The sequence below is a fragment of the Micropterus dolomieu genome, linkage group LG04, assembly GCF_021292245.1.
Source record: "Micropterus dolomieu isolate WLL.071019.BEF.003 ecotype Adirondacks linkage group LG04, ASM2129224v1, whole genome shotgun sequence".
Classification (NCBI taxonomy): domain Eukaryota; kingdom Metazoa; phylum Chordata; class Actinopteri; order Centrarchiformes; family Centrarchidae; genus Micropterus; species Micropterus dolomieu.
The window spans coordinates 32,392,014-32,411,713 of record NC_060153.1 but is presented as its reverse complement, the minus strand read 5'-3'; the positions used below and the strand labels follow the sequence as shown (position 1 = coordinate 32,411,713).

Here is a 19,700-nt window from a genome sequence, read left to right as displayed (position 1 = left end):
CGCAGCCCTAGCTGAAGTCACGACTCGCCCTCTGTTCCACTGGCTTCTCAATTAAATCTCTCGTTCAGCGTCTTTCATTGGTCGGTCTGAAAACAAAAAGGGTTTGCTGGCGTCTGCGGTCCTTATTCTAAGACAATATAATAAGAGGACACGTTCACCTGGCAGAGAAAAGTCAAACTAGAGTTTGTGTGAGGAATGAAATGCTCACGTGCACATCGTTTTATTACACGGTCAACAAAACAGGCCAGACTTAAATGAAATGCAACGTGACAGAAGGACAAATCCTTTTCAAAATACAGTACAATACATAACAAAAAGTTTTAGTAATTAAGGAATGAGCTCAGTGTCTTTAAAAGCAAATCTAAACAGCTTTACAGTTATTACAACAAGGGGGGGGTTAATATTCTGATCAGAAATCTTATTAAAAAACAGTGCTAATAAACCAAATACCTCAAACTCCAGAGGGACCGGGAGAAATGCCTTTAACTAATAATGTAAAGGCAGTTTATGAATAAATCAAACTACTCTACGTCTATTTGCTGCGGTCCTGAGACTGTTGGGAGCCTGGCCGGAAAATACTAGTTACCCTGTTGCTGACATACGGAGTCGGGGGGGAAGCACGGCATGAATGTAGGCAACAAGTGAACAGAAGCAGCAGCGAGCAAAGGAGACGAGGATCCTGGAAATCCAGACCGAGGGAATGTGGAGTCACAAAGGCTGGAATGACGGGAGAGCTGAGTTCGGTCTGTCCACAACAGTACAAACTAATGTCCACGGGGACCAATAGGGAGGCTGTCCAACTGTTAGTTAACGAGAGTAACTCCACCCGACGCATGCAGCTCCCATACTGCACCAAACAAAACCAGCAGGAACCTGAACGTACTGAACTCTGCCTCCGTGTTACATCTCAGTTTACATGAACATACAGTTAATCATAGAATGATTAGAAAATCTACTCTGAATTAAATTAGTTGCATAAAATATCTAAATAAAAAAAACAGCATGACATTCACTGTTAATTAGTAAGAACTCTGACACCGACTCTCTTACAGCAGCAGTCAGTCAGACTTCACAGCTTGAACCATCAGATGTGTGCTACATAGACGTGGCAAGTCCACACAGCACATCTCCGGGCCTAACGCTCAGATTCTGGACCGGGTTTTAACATTAGAAGCCGGTTTCACTGTCTGCTTCTCCACTGAAGTGTTCACGTGTTGTCTTTGTTCTTTAAGAAAAGGGAAACGGACGGAGGTCGCTGCAGCCGCGCCAGTGCCGACGGTGAATGCCGTTGATGCTGGAGGCAGGCAGGAGGTGTTGTGGGAGTTTGAATTCTCAGGGCAGAAAAAACAAAGTCCAGGTATTCACAACACGCGACGGTCCAAGAGTGAACAAACTCAACACTGAGGGGAGGAAGAAGAGACAGAGTTCCGTCCAGAAGTCCAAGCTGAGCGACGCAAACTGTCTTACTTGTCCTTTTTGGATTCAGGCCGCTCCGACTGGCCGTCGGCTCCTTGCTGCTCGGGCTCCTCCTCCTCGGGGACCGGTGGGAACTGGGACTGGCTGACCTTGTCTCCTTTGGTCCTGTTGAGCTTCTTGGACTTCTGGTAGAGCTCGTTCAGGTTGAACTCTCGGATGATGTTCTCCTGGTGGACACAGACAGAGAGACCGACGTGAGCTTAGTCGCAAACATGTTTTGATTTTATTCACTTGGATTAGGACTTAATTTTCCTCTAAGTTTTTTATTTTGTTGAGGAAAAAGGACTGAAAAAAGCTTTTACTTAATTTGACTCGTGCATATTTGTTGCCAAAGATTTTATCATAATGGTTCTGAATGTTCTGCCTCAGATGTGTGAAGTGATCCTCACGTGTTCTGACCATAAAGACGAGTTTAAACCTCAGTTAACCATCAGTTTTCTTCAATTTTCACTCATGAGCAAAAATCTGCCTTTAAACTCGAAAGAAATAACGATTTGATACTTATCGTGATAATTATCGATATCGAAAGATATGAAACTTTTTATCGTGGTAACATTTTTGGCCGTATCGTCCGGCCCTAATCTGCGTGATACATCAAATCCACGTGTAATATCTTCTTATTGAAGTGTTGAAATTGTGCACTTGATCCTTGCCGTTTGTGAGTTTCCTGGATTATTTGAAGGTTTCCTTGAAGTCAGAGACGGAGACACCGGCCTAGAGCTAAACTCAACACCAGACCTCTTTACAGAGATCTAGTTTGTGAACTTACAAAGTAAATAGATATATTATTTAGTTCAATAATTTCTGGAAGATATATTTAAAGTTTTCTGTAGCCAATAAGGAAAATGCAGTGGTACCGGCAGGGATCCAGTAGTGCACAAATCAAACTGATCTACCGGCCCAGAGAGTCTAACGTAATGAAAAATGTGACGTTGGACACCGCCTGTAGAATAAAACGGTGTTACTACAGCGGTCACATGCACAATAACGGTGCAAATGCACAATAGCATCAAAAGCGTGTGATGTTTCATGAAGTGCATTCTGCAGTTAGGTTTCCAATTACAGATTTAAACCATCACTTCTCAGTAAACAGCCTCAGCATTCACAAGTTGGCAGCAAAAGCTCTGCTGGACACTTTTTGACTCAGACAGGTCTTTATAACACTGGTGCACAGCACGGCTTCAAAGAGTAAACTGATGTTTGCCATTTTAGGAAATTGAGTGTACAGTCCAGTCTGACCTCGGTGAAGGTCCAGGACACAGCTCTTCCCTTCTTGTCCACCTGGGGGCGCCGCATCACCTCCTTCCCTCCCTGAAACAACACCAAGGAGGGAAGCTGTTTGGACAGCGGAGACGCAGACACCTTGTATCTGCAGAACAGAGAGACATCCGTACCAGACAGCGGGTCACATTTCGAGTCAGTCCTCTCTACTCAAACAAAGACGCATCGGCCTGAGAGACTTTGAGACAAATGAGAATAACAAATACAAAGTCTTACTTCTTGGAAACCTCTCCATAACGTCCAATGTCCACTTTGCCGAACTTGAGACCAGCACAGTTATATCTGACACACAAAACAAAAAAAGGAAGTGAGGGTGCTTTTTTTTTTTTTTTAAATGTCACCAAGTGCACTTTAGACTTCACTGGCGGACGGCGTCTTACTTCAGGGAGAGATCGGCGTAAACAGAAGCGAAGGACTGGCACTCCGGAGACCAGTTGGCGAAATACTCAACGATCCACGTCACCCGACTGTCCCTGTCCAGCTCGTCCTGGACACACACACAAACACACACACACACACAAACACACAATATTCATCCATGATTCAAAAGTAACCTGCACTTCTCCCACACAAGCACATAACTCTTTAAGCTTTTAGCATTCTGCTTAGACGCTGAACTACACTGGCTGAACTGCTACTACAAATTCTACTACTTGTACTCACATCAATGGTTTTGTCACTGAAGTATTTGATGTATTCTGGTCCCATGTAAAGAGGAGGCTTACAGGTCATCAGGAACACTGAAACAGAAGAACATCAGGAGCAGAGTTGGTGCTGAAACGATTACTTCATTCATTCTTTCTGGTGTTCACACTGAAAGCCGATCCAGCGTTTAGCGCGGCCTCGTTACACACATTTCATGCGCATGACGCTCAGTCATGTTTATTTATTTCAAACCGAGTATTACTATTATTATAAATGAATCCAATAAATAAAAAATAAAAATGAATCCTGTCATGTGAAGTCCATCGCTGAAATAAATAAACTGTTTCATAGTAGTTTCAGGTCAGTTCGGTGATTTCAGCAAATAAAAGCCGGCTGTTTTGTGTGTAAATGTGTAAATAACACTTTGTATGTGAAATTAAAAAATCTGTGTAAATTGTACATATTTGCTTTTGTGGATATGATTTTACACAACACAAATATAAAAATACAAGTTTTGGGTAGTGAGATTTGTGTATATATATATATATTTTTTTTTTTTTTACAGATCTCCGCAGTACACAATGGAAAGAATTCCACAAATGTGTAAAAAGGAAGTTACAAATGTAACATGACCCACAAATTGACAGAAAGCAATCGTGCAAAAACAGTTTTGTGTAGATGTCACTCTGTATTTCTGTGGATATGATTTTACTCATCACAAATGTAAAAATACATATTTGTGGATAGTGAAATATTTGCGCATCATAGTACACATTTGTGGATTATTTTCTGGGGGTTACAAATATTAAAGTAACTGGTGCGGTAGTGAGTATTTGGGCAGCAGGATGGTGTATGTGTAGGTGTGTTCTTTTGTTATATCAATTTTTACATTTATATAAATACAAATCCTGTTCCTCTGTAATCTGTTTGGACAACACAAATCCAGAGTAATGCTCGTGTAAATAACAGCTACACACCATTCTAGTATAACTTGCCTCTGTGTGTATTTTTACATGTATTTATGTCACCTATATGTTTGAGCTCGAGTCTACGTCTAGCACCTAATCACCAAATTCCTCTTACATAATCCAATAATATATCTGATGCGTGAGTGTATGAGGGGAGGCTGGACCGACCTATGCAGAGAGTCAGGTAGAGCAGTCCCATCCGGATGTCCAGTCTGAAGAACAGGATCACATTGGCCACTTTGCTGAACAGGATGATGTTGCCAACATGCTGCTCCACCGTGACTGAGTGAACAGATGCAGAGACGCCATGAACACCATATAAGTTAGCAGGACACGGGGCTGCGCAATTAATCACATTTCAATAACGATTCACATGTTGGCGTCCACCGATTATGAAAACAAGTTAATCGAATTAAAACGATAATTGTGCCGCATGCCGTTTCGTTTCATTTGTAGTTTATTACATTACAGGTATTTATTCATTTAGACTTACAATTGCTATTTATGTCAGAGGTCGCACGCCTCTGGAGCAACGAGGGGTTAAATGTCTTGCTCAGGGACACAATGGTGGACGGGTCTCCCACATCATAGGCAAGCATCTCATCTGTCCCATCTGTATCAGTGGACTTATACTTTCCTCCCCGTTGGTTTAAGTCACTGCATGTCCTGACAGAACACCACGGTTGAATTTTAGCGTTATGTAACATAACGAGATGTCATCAGCTGGAGAAGTTCAGCTGCCACCTGCTCAACCTGATGAAACACTTGTGCTGCCGTCATCCTCTCTCGCTCGAAGATGCTGTTTAAAGTTAATGCATAATCTTTTTTTTTTTAATGAAGCACTCGATTTTAAAAGCTCAATAAATGCATGATGTTTTCCCAGTTCAATCAGTAATTGTGTTAATAACCGTGATTTCAATTATGACCCAAATAAATTGCATTTTGCGACCGTTATTTGTGGCAGTGCAAGTATCTACTCGCACATGTGCGACCAGCAAATCTGACAAACATTTGTTTAAATATAATGTGTTGAAGAACGGTGAGGGAGCGAGTCTGCACCGGCCTGCTGTTAATGGTCAACTTGACACGCAGCAGTGATAATACAGCAACCTTTTATTTTTATAATAAGCAAGCAGGAGAATCCTCCGTGTCCGCGTCTGTCTGCCAAACGTACGTTGGCGACCATTAATAAGTCGGTGTTAAGAATTTCCACGCAGCTGGCCGCACGTTTTAGCGTGTTGAGACGGGGAGCGACGCTCCGCCCAAAGCTATCAGACTCTTAAACTCGAATTCATCCTCAGCTCTGCTCCAGTGGTGATGGTTTATTTCTGTTACCATTTTTATAATTGATTCTATATTAATGTTTATTGAAGGGAGTTACAAAACTCAATTTCACAAATAAATCTGCCATGTACCTTTATTTTTGTGCTGTTTGCTTATTATTAGCTTATGTTCAGATCCAGTTAACGTGTGATTGACGCTTGAATATAAAGAACAGCATCTGAACAAACTCTGTACATCTCATTCTCTTTTTTAAAAATGTAGGCTAATTACTTTTCGTGTCTAGCCTTGTACATCTGTCTATGATTGGTGAGTTTCTGAGGGTGCACTCAGTCAGCGTTCAGATGGGCTGCTTTACAGGCCCAGATGTTTGGTACCAGTTACATCAACAAATAGGGTTTAGTCTACAACAGAGGTCACTAATAGGCGGACCGCGGTCCGGATCCGGACCCAGCCGCCGTCCTCTCTGGACCGCCGACCTACAGCACATTTATTATTGAGACTCACCACCTCGTGACGGAGCGTTTCTATTTTAACCCGCGCGGCTTTTCTAGCATTTAATGTACTGGTTTAGAGGACCAGGAAACTCACAGACCAATCGCATGTGCTCCAATCGTCTCATGTGACGCTGCTCAGCCAATCAAATCTGCGCATACCGATGCTTGCGAGTCGAGTCCGCGAGATTCACCAGAGACGTTTTGGAAACACACCCGAATTGAGGAGACGAAAGATAAAAGAGATTTCACATGACTTTTAATCAAGAATGTACAGATTTTTACATGTACATTCCTCCCACGGGCAGTTCAGAACCAGAATATCTCATAGATCTCCAATAGAGGTCGACCGATTAATCGTCCGACCGATTAATCGGTTGGCATTTTTTAACATAATCGGCATCGGCCAATATCCAAGTATATCAAGCCGATTATTAGGCAGGCGCATCTGTGGGCAGCCTAGTGTTGTTGTGGAACACGTGTTTGACGCGCGCTGCCGCTAGAGTCATTTTCCAGCCGAGTGAGCAGCAGACCTCATCCAGTGCCTAAGGAGCTAACGGTAAGGATTCAATTCTTATTACTCCTTTATATTTATATAAAGTATTAGCCTAAGAACTTTCAGTGGAGAATGGGTGGGCTGAAGACTCAGGGTCTGGAATTTAGATTGAAACTAAATATAATATTATTCACATTCCTTTTTGTATTGTTGTTTACAAATCTTCCTTCCCTCAGAAACAAGGAGATGGAGCTGCTAAGTAAATTGCACTAAAAACTTTATTTATTTTTTCATTGAAAAGTATATTTGACAGTTTATTTTCTTCTTACCCGTTTTGTTTATTTAATATATTTTTTTTACATTTATACAATTTATTTATATATGTTTTTTTACATTATACATTTTTAATTTATAAGTGCAGAATGCAGATTGTTCAAGTGTTCAATAAATGTTTTTGTTGAGAAAGTTTGTCTATGTTAAGTAATTATCATTTCTTTTACATTTTATCTTTCAAATAGAGGTTAAAAACCAAGCAAATATCGGCCAAAATAAATCGGCAGCATTAATCGGCCATCGGCCAACCCGGATTTCAAAAGATCGGCATCGGCGTGAAAAAAACCATATCGATCGACCTCTAATCTCCAATATGCGAGCTGGAGCTCACGTTTCTCACTGAACAACAGAAAGTAGGAAAATGAAAGAGAAGAGGAGGCATTACAGCTGTTCATTTGTGTGTTTATTATAAAATTGGTTAAGACTACACTTCATCACTTCAAGCTACACTTTTTATTACATTTTATCTAAAATTAGGCACTTTAGTTTACTTAAATTTAGAATTTATTATTTGAATAGTTATTATTTATTATCCCTCCAGTTTGATGTGAAAACTGACTGAAATATTGTTTGATTTGACAGTCCGTTGTTGACTAAAAACATGTGTTGATACAACTATAGGTTATAGCACTGAATGATAACGCAAGTTCGTCGTTTTGATGTTCCGGACCTTTGCTTCAGGAAATTTTCTCTAACTGGACCTCTTTGAAATCTAATTGAATACCCCTGCTCTACAACATTAGCGGTGAGGCGCTTTGTGTGAAGAGGGTGTGAATTATTGTGCCAGTCCGCCCTGGCTGAGGGAGTTTACATGGCATAGACGTGGTCAACTAAAAGCGTGGGGAAACCAAGTTTGCTGAGGCTGCTGACACTGCACAGTTAAAACACGACGCCTTTATGAAGCACAACAGCAGCTAAAAACATCAAATCTGAAGATAGTCAGCGAACAGCTGACGGAGTTGAGCTAAATACGGAGACCAGAGTTGTTGTTGTTGTTTTAAGTTTTGATCAGTCAGGAGGTTTCTACACGGAGCCGAAGTCGGTCGGTTTCTTCTCCAAAACAAATGGAATAGCTGATTACAGCAGGTAATAAATCACGTTCCAAATACAACACAGACGTGATCGCTGCGAGCTGATCTGCAGCTCTTGTCCATGACCTTCCAGACTGTTCAGATTTAATATTTGTGTTTCTTTATCTGTGCTGGAGAAATTATACTCCGAGGGATTAATAAAGTGAGCAGTGAAAAGCAATTTTTAATCCGTCAAATCTGACAAATAATGATGCCGGTCTGTTGCTTTGTACAGCGTTTACGTCAGCTGGTTAATTTGCCTTCGCTGGCGATGGGCTGGATTAACCTTTCAGTTACTAAAAGTCCCGGGTTCTTCAGGTGGAAACGCAGCTTTACTGTGTGGCGGGAGAGCAGCAGGCAGTGAAATAACAGAATGGGGTTTAATTTATACATCGTGCTCCGAGTGAGCCAAGTGGAATGGATCTAGCAGCAGCGTGAAATACACGCCTGTAGCAGAATGGACTTTAATTTATTCGGGCATTCCTCAAGTGGAACAGATCCAACCGACGGTGCTCTGGCAGAAGTGATCAGGTCCAAACTGGCCGGTCTTAAAAACCGCAGACAACGGTTCTGGCGCCCGTGGTTCAGGGATGTATACTATTATCTTCCATGCATCTGATCATAACGTGATATTAATGCTCAGGAAAAATCTATTCAAAACAAAAAATAGCAGAGATATTTACTCACTCGCTCGTCTGTTCTTCATCATGACGATGGCGCTGAGGAACATGAGGATCTCCACCTCTCTCTGAGAACACAAACATGAAATGTGTCCAGTCTGTCCATATTGGCTTCATCCTTCAGGAATTGTACAAACAAATATTTTATATCGAAGATGGTAGCGGTAAACACAAAACACACAGTATTTCACCATATTTAAGCTGGACAACAAGACAGATCACTGCTACATTGTCAGTGAGGGGAAATCTCCTCGAGAGCCTTTAGGTCACTGTAGACATGACCTGCGACTACCTGGGTTAAATCAGCTCTATCAGATGACCCAAATGGGAAGTTAAGCGCCAGAGGCTTTGTTGCAGTATCAAAAATACTCGGTTAAAGTTAGGAAAACATGGTCGTTTGGGTTTAGTCACAGAATCCGATGGGTCACAGGTTTTGGTGTTACACCGGATCCCATCGTTCGCTTAAAATTGTTCGCAACAGACACACATCACAAGCCCCTTTGACGCAGAGCGGCCCAGGCTTTAAGGTGCTTTCAGACCAAAAGCGAAGCGAGCGATCGGGGCGGTGAGTTTACATACAAAGTCAATGCAAAGACGCGTAGAACTGCGATTCCCTGTCGGGCGGCGACGCGAAGGCGAAGCAAAGGATTTCGCATGACGGTGAGTCGCGATAGCCTAACAGCGTTGAGATTGTCCGTACGTCACCGACGCCTTCAGAGCGTCGGGCAGAGCGGGAGACTGAAAATCTGCTGGCCGGCGGAGAGCTACTAAACATGGGGGAGAGGAGCCGGGAGCAGCGCTGCAACCATTGGACGAATAAACACCCGTAGTGGATTCTGCTCTGACAGCTACGCCGTTTACCTGCGGGAGGAGCTCAGAGCCAACTGCTTTTATTAAATTAGCTTTGTACTTTAGTTTTTCATCAATTTATCTTCAACGGAGCTTCTCAGCAGGAGCCGGTTCCAGTGTTGTTAGCGTCGTTTGGCACTACTTCATATTTATATAAAAACCGGACATTTCTGGGAGAAAAGAAAGCGAGGAAGCTGAACTACCTGGTGAGTTCAGAAAAAACGTGTCTGTAACTTTATTCCAGCTGTCGTTGTACTTTACTGTGAACAGGTGAGCATAGCGTAGCCCTGATCGATCAGAACTCCATTCGGAAAACAAACATTTTAGAAGTTGTTGTCTTTCTGACGGGGCGGCGCGGCGGTACAGTGGTTAGCACCGTCTTCTCGCAGCAAGGAGGTCGTGGGTTCAAACCCTGGTTGCCTTTCTGTCTGGAGTTTGCATGTTCTCCCCGTGTCCGCGTGGGTTCCACCATCCAAAGACGTGCAGACTAGGTTGATTGGTGTCTCTAAATGGTCTTTAGGTGTGAACGTGAGTGGTTGTTTGTCTCTGTGTGGCCCTGCGATGGACTGGCGACCTGTCCAGGGTGGACCCCGCCTTTCGCCCCAGGTGTCAGCTGGGATTGGCTCCAGATGGATGTCTTGCTGACAGACCTGACAAAGCATGAATTCATGCATTCACGGTGAGAGGCTAGGAAACACTGTTCCCCTCTGTTTGTCATCATGCAGATGACAAAGAATTTCATATATATAAAAATTTATAGAGTATATATATATATATATATATATGTATGTATGCCTTATATAATAACACCTTGATTAACTTCAGTGGGTTATAAACTACGTTTTGTGACTTGAATATCTGCCAATAAGCAAAACAACATGAATTTCCAGTTCCATCCTCTCCCTGTAAGTTAGCTAACACCTGCTAAAGCCACCGGGCCTTTCTCTCAGCCAGTCTAACCATCCGCCGCTCATCCCACCGACCAGCTAACTCGGCTTGAAACCAACCCTTGAAAAGCAATTTGTGACTAGTATTTTCTACGGACCCAGTCGAAGTCGCAGGAGTTGCCGTCCTCTCGCTGCGTGGCCAGATTGTCGCAGATGCCAGGCGTCTTGCGGACAGCTAGAAAGGCTATGGACATGAACAGAGACGCTACGTAGTAGGGCTTCAGCAGCCACTTGTACACCTGCGGCAGGTGGTACAGAAAAGCGAGTAACGGCGTAAGCAGAGCCATTTTCTATTAAACTGTCGCACTGAAACTAAAAGTGAAGCCCGTACAGACCGACGCTGGTGCGGCCGTTAGCTCAATGTGAATGACGCTAGCTAGCTTGGTGGTTGTGCGAAGGTAGCCGTGAGACCACTTCCGGTTTAGATGGTTAAAAATAAAACCATTTATAATTATATAATGTAATTACATGCACCGCGTTGCCTTTAGATTAATTTATTGTATTGTGAAATACATTTTATGATATTATGTTTTATATTTTAATACATCTGTGGCGTTCTTTACACCCAAATTAACGTACATCTGCTTTTAATATGAAGGTGACAGACCTGAGTTCCTGTGTAGCTGTGGTTAACTGTTGGTAACTTGGTTCAGCTCTGCAGTTTGCAGTCGGCAAAATTGTAAAGAATTCCTGATTTAAAGGGATGGGAAGAGGTACTGAGGTCAATCAGGACGAATGTGTCAAACAGGCGCTGATTGGTCACTGTCACAGGTCGCTGCTGATTGGTTCCTGTGCCACTGGAAGAGTTTTTATGATTTTACATCACAGCTTGGTAAAGTGGGATGTGATGACCTGCCATCATTTATCTCTCTTAGGATCCTCGTGGGGCTCTCAGGCTGTCAGGAGTAAAAAGAAAGAGAGAGAGATGTATCACTGTGAAAAGTTCAAAGATAACACATTTATCCATCGTCAACCACTTATCCTGCATACAGGGTCGCGGGGGGGCTTGAGCCAATCCAAGCTGACATCAGGCACAAGGCGTGGTACACCCTGGACATCTGCATGTCTTTGGATGGTGGGAGGAGGCCGGAGCACCCGGAGAGAACATGCAAACTCCACACAGAAAGGCCGGGGGCAACCGGGGTTTGAACCCACGACCTTCTTGCTGTGAGAAGTCAGTGCTAACCACTGCACCACCGTGCCGCCCCCTAGCATGGTTATATGAAATATGTTTTATCTTAAATAAACACCTTCATTTATCACATCAGGAGGAATTCGGAGTGGTTCAATTTATTTTTAGCTGCGGTATTTTTCACAGCAGACAATTTGACTTGTCATAGTAGAAAAGTAAAAGAACCATCTCTGTTACCGTTCAGGCCTACACCTCCTCCATCGTGGCCCACTCATTTTAATAATAATAATAATAATAATCTTTATTTGTAGAGCACTTTTCAAAAACAAGTTACAAAGTGCTTTAACAAGTGTAAAGACAATAATACAAAAACAATACAACATAAAAGCATGAAAACATTGAAAAGACTAAAATACACGTTTAAAATAAATATAAAATTAGTAAAATACAATAAAATAAAAGGGATAAAAGACACTCATGTGTCCAAACATCCTCCAACCCGTGCAGGACACCACAAAACTATAGAGGACTTGCATCAGCTCGTCATTTCTGCAGTTTCAATGACAGAACGCTGGTAGCTGTTATTGTCTAACAACAGATTTAGAGGACTAACTCAGCTGCTCTTTCGCCTCTAACACCTCCAACACCTCCAACCCCACTACTCCCCCCTCCTCCTCCTCACTGTCCCCCACCCTCCTGTGAGACACCAACCCCTGCTGACCAGGTGAGAAGACAGATAAGGAGACCCCACTCCAACAAGACTGCAGGCCCTGACGGTGTCCCCGTCCCGGGGTGCTCAAAGCTTGCCAAATCTTGCCTCGTTCCTGTGCCAAAGACGCCACCTACACCACAGACTTCAACTACCACACAGAGTCCTGCCATCTTCAGAAGTTTTCTGATGACTCTGCTGTGGTTGGATGTATCAGCAGGGTGACGAGGCTGAGTACAGAGCTGTGGGGGGAGGGACGACTTTGTCACATGGTGCGAGCAGAAACATCTGCAGCTCAACGTGACAAAGACTAAAGAGCTGGTTGTGGATCTAAGGAGAGCAAAGGCACCAGTGACCCCTGTTTCCATCCCTGTGGACATTGTGGAGGACTACAAATACCTGGGAGTGCACATGGACAATAAACTGGACTGGGCCAAGAACACTGAGGCCTCTACAGGAAGGGCCAAAGCCGTCTCTATTTTTTGAGGAGGCTGAGGTCCTTCAACATCTGCAGGAGGATCTGAGGATGTTTTATGAGTCTGTGGCGGCCAGTGCTGTCCTGTTTGCTGTTGCATGCTGCGGACGCCAACAGACTCAACGAACTGATCCAAGGCCAGCGACGTTGTGGGGGTGGAGCTGGTCTCTCTGTCGGTGGTGTCAGAGAGGAGGATGCTGTCCAAACTACATGTCATCTTGGACAAACCCTCCTCAAAGATAGGAGCTCTTTCAGTGCAAGACTCACTCCCCCAAAATGCACCGCAGAGCGCCACAGGAAGTCATTCCTGCCTGTGGCCATCAAGCTTTCTAACTCCTCCCTCTAAGTGTCTAAAACTTAGTCAGTTATTAAACTAGACCTCATTATCTATTTTCTGTCCAATATTACCTGTTTAATAATTAATGTGCAATATTCTCTGCTGCTATTTATTCACTAGTCCTTTTTGGTTCACCACAACTCTTAATAATGTAAATATTGTACATACCCACACTCCTTTATATTTGTCTTTATTTTTATATTTATACTATTATATTTATATACTCTTTATCTATCTACCTTTGACAAGTGCAACTGTGACAAAAGAATTTCCCCTCGGGGATCAATGAAGTATTTCTGATTCTGATTCTGACTTGTTGACATTTTTGCTGAGAAAAGGGGGGAAAAAATAGATGAAATGTTAGAGGACATAAAATAGAAGTCAAAATTCTGACATATGTGGTGGCTGTGTCCACTTCATTTATACAGCCTATGGCTGTGAGCCGAAGTCAGATCATGTGAAATGGGTGGTTTTGCATTTTGGTTTGGTTTGATATAAAACATGTGTCAAGTAATAACCTCATGACGTTTGAATGGCTCCATAAGGGAATACGAGAATGTTTCTTATTTCTTGTCCCAATTTTCCCACCCGACTTGAACGCAGCATAAGCATGTAGTAGAAAAATCTCTGCTGTTCAACCCTGAGTGATTCATCAGGATATTGTATGAGCTCTTCACATACATTTGTAGATTTGACAAAGAAGGTGTTTTTGTTCGTGATGAATTTGCTCATATACCAAAGTAGAAAAAGACGCAATGAAAAGGTTATTTGTATCTGATATTTCCAAACCACAGAACCAGTTACTGGGAAAAAGTAATGTGAATCAGTTTTCATTTAAACAACATTTGTGAATGCTTGTATGTTGCTAATTTGATTTTATTGTCTGAGGTGTGAATTAGCAACTGCTGTATCTAGCTGTGTATGTATCCCTGCTTGTGTTTAAATAAAACATGGGTGACATAAACATAAACTCTATAGCTTAAAGCATAAAGGAAGTTTTGCTTTAGCAGAATCAGTTTTTTCCCCCCAATATGTATAATTTCTTTAAAGTGGATTATCATGTTCACAAAAGTGTATCTAACTATGCATGCTCCGTCATGATCAACATTATGTGATAAAAAAGTCAGACTGTCGTAAAAGCCGGATTTCCAGATGAAACCAAACCATGATCACAGCCTTTTAAATAAAACATACAGGATTAGAACAGTCTCATAAGGGTTTACAAACAAATATGTAACTTGTAAAACATTACATAAACGTAGAGTGATTTGTAAATCTGGATCCATATCTATGCCTCTAATTTACAACTCATATATCAGCATTTGTTCGTCAATGTAGCATTTATCACCTATTCAATGCAATCTCCACCTGTTCTTGTGGATCCTTTTGAGAATGTTCTTCTGCACCAATTGTGTCACGCAAACAATTCAACATGTGTTGGGAAGACCAACCGCTGTGAACCATCTCTGGTTAAACAAAACAGACAGCTGTCGTGGCAGCTAATGGCCCCAGTCTGCCTGACTGAACATCCATTTTTGTAGAATATCTTTAAGAAAGTCTGACTCAGTCGATGTCTAAGTTCTGCAGAGACGAGCCCACTTCACTGCCAAGAGGTTCTCGTTGCATTGAGATAAATTTTGTTGTGAATTGGCGCTAAATAAATAAAATTTATTTAGCGTATCACTCCCTCTAAGCCCCTCCCGCCAAACCCACAAGAAGGAGCCGGTTGCCCTGGAAACCTCATCCCGCATAGGGCTCGCTCCCTACGGCAAGAGTCTCCCGAGACCCCGGCCCCTCACGCTTCGACTTGTCTTCTCAAAGATGCCCAGTGGAGAGCGCCCCAGGCTTCAGAGGCAGCTACAACAACGTCTAACTGCAGGATGAGAAGCTGGTACACCACTGCCCCCCCCTCAGAAGTTATTCCTCACTGAGTTTTGCTTTCAAAACTCAGCTGTTTTGTTTGATTTAAATGAATTCTGGTGCGTTTGCCTGGATAGTACAGCTCGTTTGGTGCTGATGTGAATTCTGTCAGTCAAACTCTGCTGCAGCTGCCTGGCACCAAGACAGTGGTTGGCTTGTCATGTCAAAGCAAAAGAACTAACCACAGGATTTGATATATAACCTGCCTCCCTAAATATTTCAAAAGGGGTGCCTCAAGGCACAATCCTTGGGCCTCTTCTTTTTATCATTTACTGTATACAAACAACCTCTAAAATAATGTAAAATATACAAATTATCCTTACTATGCTGATGACACTGTTCTCTATTGTTCTGTTCCACATAGCAATCACAAATTTACAGTCCGCTTTTAACATCTTGCAACATAATCTGGCTACTTTAAAACTGATTCTAATCTCTAAAAAAAGGCTTTTTAAAGGACCTTGCCGAAAGGCAGTCTGTCTGTCACTGTTTTTAAATTGATTTAGGACCCAGGTTTTTTTTATGATGACATTGTTGTTTGAATATGATGAGTGAAAGTGTGTCTATGTATTTACCTGCAAGTGTCTCTGTCTCTATTTGTAACCGCGCTGCTGCCACTTGCCAGGACACTCTTGTAAAAGACATTTTTAATCTCAAGAAGCTTTTTATCCTGGTTAAATAAAGGTTTGAATGAATGAATGAATGATATGTGATATTAACATTTTTTCAATAGCTGTAACTAATACTATTAACAAATCCACCTGCTGATTGTGAAATCTGTTTAGGAAGAGATCTTGGACATAAATACATACAAATGTATTTATGTAAATAATTTGGTAACCGTGTATGCACGTCAGAATGTATGCATTTCTTCTGATTAACAGGTACAAAGCTGTTAAAAATGTACTCTGTGTATTTTGTCAGTTCATCTAGTCCATTAAAAAGTGTGTGACAGTGATCCCACAATAATCATTACTGTACAACACACCTCCTCTTTGTCCTGTGTCAACGTCACAATTTTAAATTTTATATTTTGAGCCCCCAAAAATTACGTTTCAAAAAATGGTTTTGTCAGAAAATGTAAATTCTTTAACAAGATTATATAGTTTTCCTCTGATATCACCACACTACAGCAAACACGATTGATATATTTCATAATATGCTAACGTTACATGAGAATATGCATTTATTTGATGGTTTGTCCCCTTATTTAAAGGAAAACTTGGCTCCATCCAGGCCAAACTGGTTTTCTGCCGCTGCACTGTGCAGTTCCCTCATCACTTCCTCCAACGTGAACAGAAACATCTTGGCTGTCAGCAGCACAACAGGGAGGAGATCGCGTGAAAATGGATATAAATAAAATAAAAAATAAATAAAATATAACCGGACTGTTTTATTTTAAATGATACTCCAACTCCAATTATCTGTTGCTGTTAGTACAATTAAAATCACTTATTTAAGATATAAAGCGTCATTGCCAATGCTCCACTTCCGGTTCAGCGGCTGGTCTGGGAACGGCATTTAGTCGTTGGAGCCCTCAGGTTGGACGGAGGAAACTGATTCCAGATCCACTGTCGGGGTTAGACTCACCTGCTCCAATCAGAGCCGCTCAGTCATCCACACATGTCAAACTCCACACAGTTCGACAATAACATACAGGAAGTAAAAATAAAATAAAAATAAAGCCTCAAAGGGCTGACCTATTAAAAAGAAAACTTGCTTTAGGCCTAATTTTTGTTCCTTCAATAGCCTGTTGTCTGTATTTTAGTTTCATTACTTTGAAAATGACACAAATGAGGTGCATTTTGTAGTAAAATATAAAAACGCTTTCCTTTCTCCTTTCCATTCACACCTAAAACCTGACTTTTTACATCCGTTTCATTTAGCCTGTGTAATCTCACTTTATTGTCAGATGTATCTGTCACCTGCTCTCTTCTTATTTATTTGCGTTCACATAAGACAGAAAAAAACAAACAAAAACCTTCTGATTTTGTGAGGGAACAAATTGAATTGTTTGCTCCCCAAATTAAAATTGGTAAATTCACTTTTTTCAATCATCACATAATGCAAATAAATAAAGTGTATTGACATTAAATATGTCATAAGTTGATTAATTAGATTTTCTTTGTCTGCATATTTGAAAATTCAGGCGTATTTTATGGCTTTGTTCAACATAAACATGTTCAGCGAGCAAGTTAACGCTTCTATAGTTGTCGTAAAGTGGAAAATCTTTTAATGAAATCCAAAGTTGTGCTTTTTGAGGGATAAACTACAGTTTTCTTTCAAGTACATCTATTCAGAACATATAGGCCTACTGTGTAGGGGGAAAAAAAAACCTTTATTGTGAAATGTCTGACAGGAAGTGCCGTGTGTCACTGTCGCCGGTTTGACTCCTGGCTGTTCCGCTGGTGAGTCTCACCACCAGCGGGTCCGGGAGCAGCGGTCCGGACGGGATCATGAGCAGCAGACGCCGCCGGCCTGCGCAGCGTCCACGCGTCCATCCAGACCGAGCGAGCCCCCGCCGCGAGCACTAGATCGACTCTTTTACTGGTCAGGAGAAACGACATTATGGGATTTTGACACGCAAACGTTACATCAGAGCCGGGTTATTATTTTTCTGCGGGGGAAATTCTTCTTTGCAGGGATTAAATCAGGGTCGATGAGGCCTGTGATTATTTCTAAACAGTCCGGTGAGCAGCTCGATGTGATCCGGGGCTTATCGCCCGTGGCTCACGTCACTGGCCTCATGGCCACCGTACCGCACACAGCCAGCAGATGGGCCCGGGCTGCCTGCAGAGGAAGCTCTTTAATCATGTGTCCTGTTATCACACAGTGCAGAACCGATCGGCCTGTTGTTGCTGTCACAGCTGAGGTCAACCTGCGCTGCTGAATTGTTTCCTCTAACATCTCTAATGTTCTTCTTCCCGCAGGGAGCTTTGTGTGGCAGCTGGCTGCTCGGCCCTCCTACCCTCTCCCGGTACCGTGCAGCTGCAGCATCCGTCGTCAGCCTCCAAACTAACGGGATGACGCAGGGAATCGAGCCTCCTCACGTACCGACACGGTCAGGCGACGTTCAGAGGTTGCAGGAATTCTTAAAACCCGCTGTGGCAGCGAGGTGGAGATTATTAGTGACTTAATTATTGAGACGTTTCCACGTTACCTGTGAAGTCAGAGGACAGTGTGGGCCACAGAGAACAAACCCAGAGCTGGTGGGAACTTGAAGTCTTGCTCAGGGAAACTTTGGTAGTGTGGATGGATGGACCTGGGAGGAATGGTGGACTCTGTCCTCCACCTTCACCTCAAATGAGCTGATGGAGATGAAGCTGAGCTAATGAGAAAAGTGGCTGAAGTAGAAATATAGATGATATTTTTACTCTAACCTGAGGTCTATTGCAGCGTTTATCCTGGTGCGTCCTGGAGAGCAGATGCAATCAGAGCTGCAGTGTTGTGTAAAAAACATCAAGTCATTTGGTCATCAGTATAACCCACAGGAGACGCTTTGATCACTCGGATCATGGTGGAAGCCACCGTCTTCTCGTGCCCCAGGACTACTGCGGTCTAACAGGCATTTAGCTTTTCCTGTGGTAGTCCGTCAGCACCATGGACTACCACGCTGAGTTTTGCTTCTGCGATCCTGAGGAGGGTCACGGCGGCCCAGATGAGCCGCCGCTCCACAGTATCCACGCACCCAACCGGGTCCGCCCTTCCTCGTACCGAGCCCTGAGGAGCGCCGTGTCCAGTCTGGCCCGCATAGATGACTTCTTCTGCGAGAAGATTGGTTCAGGCTTCTTCTCTGAGGTCTTCAAGGTATGTGACCTCGTCTCCTGGTTCATCAAAATGTTAAACTCTGTCAGTTTGTCAGTATCCATCCCAAGTTTCCTCAAAGTCTGAGGAAAGGGGGTCAAAATCAAGGGCAACTGCACTTGGTTGAAGATACAGGTGCTGGTCATATAATTAGAATATCATCAAAAAGTTGATTTATTTCAGTAATTCCAATCAAAAAGTGAAACTTGGATATTATATTCATTCATTACACACAGACTGATATATTTCAAATGTTTATTTCATTTAATTGTGATGATTAAAACTGACAACTAATGAAAATCCCAAATTCAGTATCTCTGAAAATTAGAATGTTACTTAAGACCAATACAAAAAAGGATTTTTAGAAACATTGGCCAACTAAAAAGTATGAGCATGAAAAGTATGAGCATGTACAGAAGTCAATATGTAGTTGGGGCTCCTTTTGCCTGAATTACTGCAGCAATGCGGCGTGGCATGGAGTCCATCAGTCTGTGGCACTGCTCAGGTGTTATGAGAGCCCAGGTTGCTCTGATAGTGGCCTTCAGCTCTTCTGCATTGTTGGGTCTGGCGTATCGCATCTTCCTCTTCACAATACCCCATAGATTTTCTATAGGGTTAAGGTCAGGCCAGTTTGCTGGCCAATTAAGAACAGGGATATCATGGTCCTTAAACCAGGTACTGGTAGCTTTGGCACTGTGTGCAGGTGCCAAGTCCTGTTGGAAAATGAAACCTGCATCTCCATAAAGTTGGTCAGCAGCAGGAAGCATGAAGTGCTCTAAAACTTCCTGGTAGACGCTGCGTTG

At 42.6% G+C, this 19,700-nt stretch overlaps 2 protein-coding genes across 2 annotated transcripts in view; one reads left to right on the top strand and one right to left on the bottom strand.

Moving 5' to 3' along the window:
* Positions 1 to 183: 183 nt before the first annotated feature.
* tmx2b (thioredoxin-related transmembrane protein 2b) lies at positions 184 to 10,903 on the bottom strand. The gene is made up of 8 exons (XM_046047956.1): positions 10,619 to 10,903; positions 8,732 to 8,792; positions 4,539 to 4,652; positions 3,421 to 3,497; positions 3,138 to 3,244; positions 2,974 to 3,039; positions 2,716 to 2,845; positions 184 to 1,643 (listed from the first exon to the last, which is right to left on the bottom strand). The coding sequence occupies exons 1-8, from the start codon at positions 10,805 to 10,807 to the stop codon at positions 1,464 to 1,466; spliced, it is 924 nt and encodes a 307-aa protein (XP_045903912.1). The 5' UTR covers positions 10,808 to 10,903; the 3' UTR covers positions 184 to 1,463.
* A 6,588-nt stretch (positions 10,904 to 17,491) lies between these two features.
* The window catches only part of LOC123970128 (dual specificity testis-specific protein kinase 2-like), an 18,582-nt gene continuing 16,373 nt past the window's right edge, over positions 17,492 to 19,700 (top strand). The window contains exons 1-2 of the mRNA XM_046048013.1: positions 17,492 to 17,643; positions 18,024 to 18,900. Of these exons, the coding sequence (XP_045903969.1) occupies positions 18,694 to 18,900 (207 nt within the window). The 5' untranslated portion in view covers positions 17,492 to 17,643; positions 18,024 to 18,693. The remainder of the gene's footprint in view (positions 17,644 to 18,023; positions 18,901 to 19,700) is intronic.

Bases quoted from the DNA above. Each gene is read 5' to 3' on its own strand.
- tmx2b (XM_046047956.1), bottom strand. From the start codon at position 10,807: ATGGCTCTGCTTACGCCGTTACTCGCTTTTCTGTACCACCTGCCGCAG. The intron at 3,040-3,137 runs GTAAGACGCCGT...TTTGTGTGTCAG, and splicing joins TACGCCGATCTCTCCCTGAA to ATATAACTGTGCTGGTCTCA. The intron at 1,644-2,715 runs GTCAGACTGGAC...TGTGTCCACCAG, and splicing joins TGTCCTGGACCTTCACCGAG to GAGAACATCATCCGAGAGTT.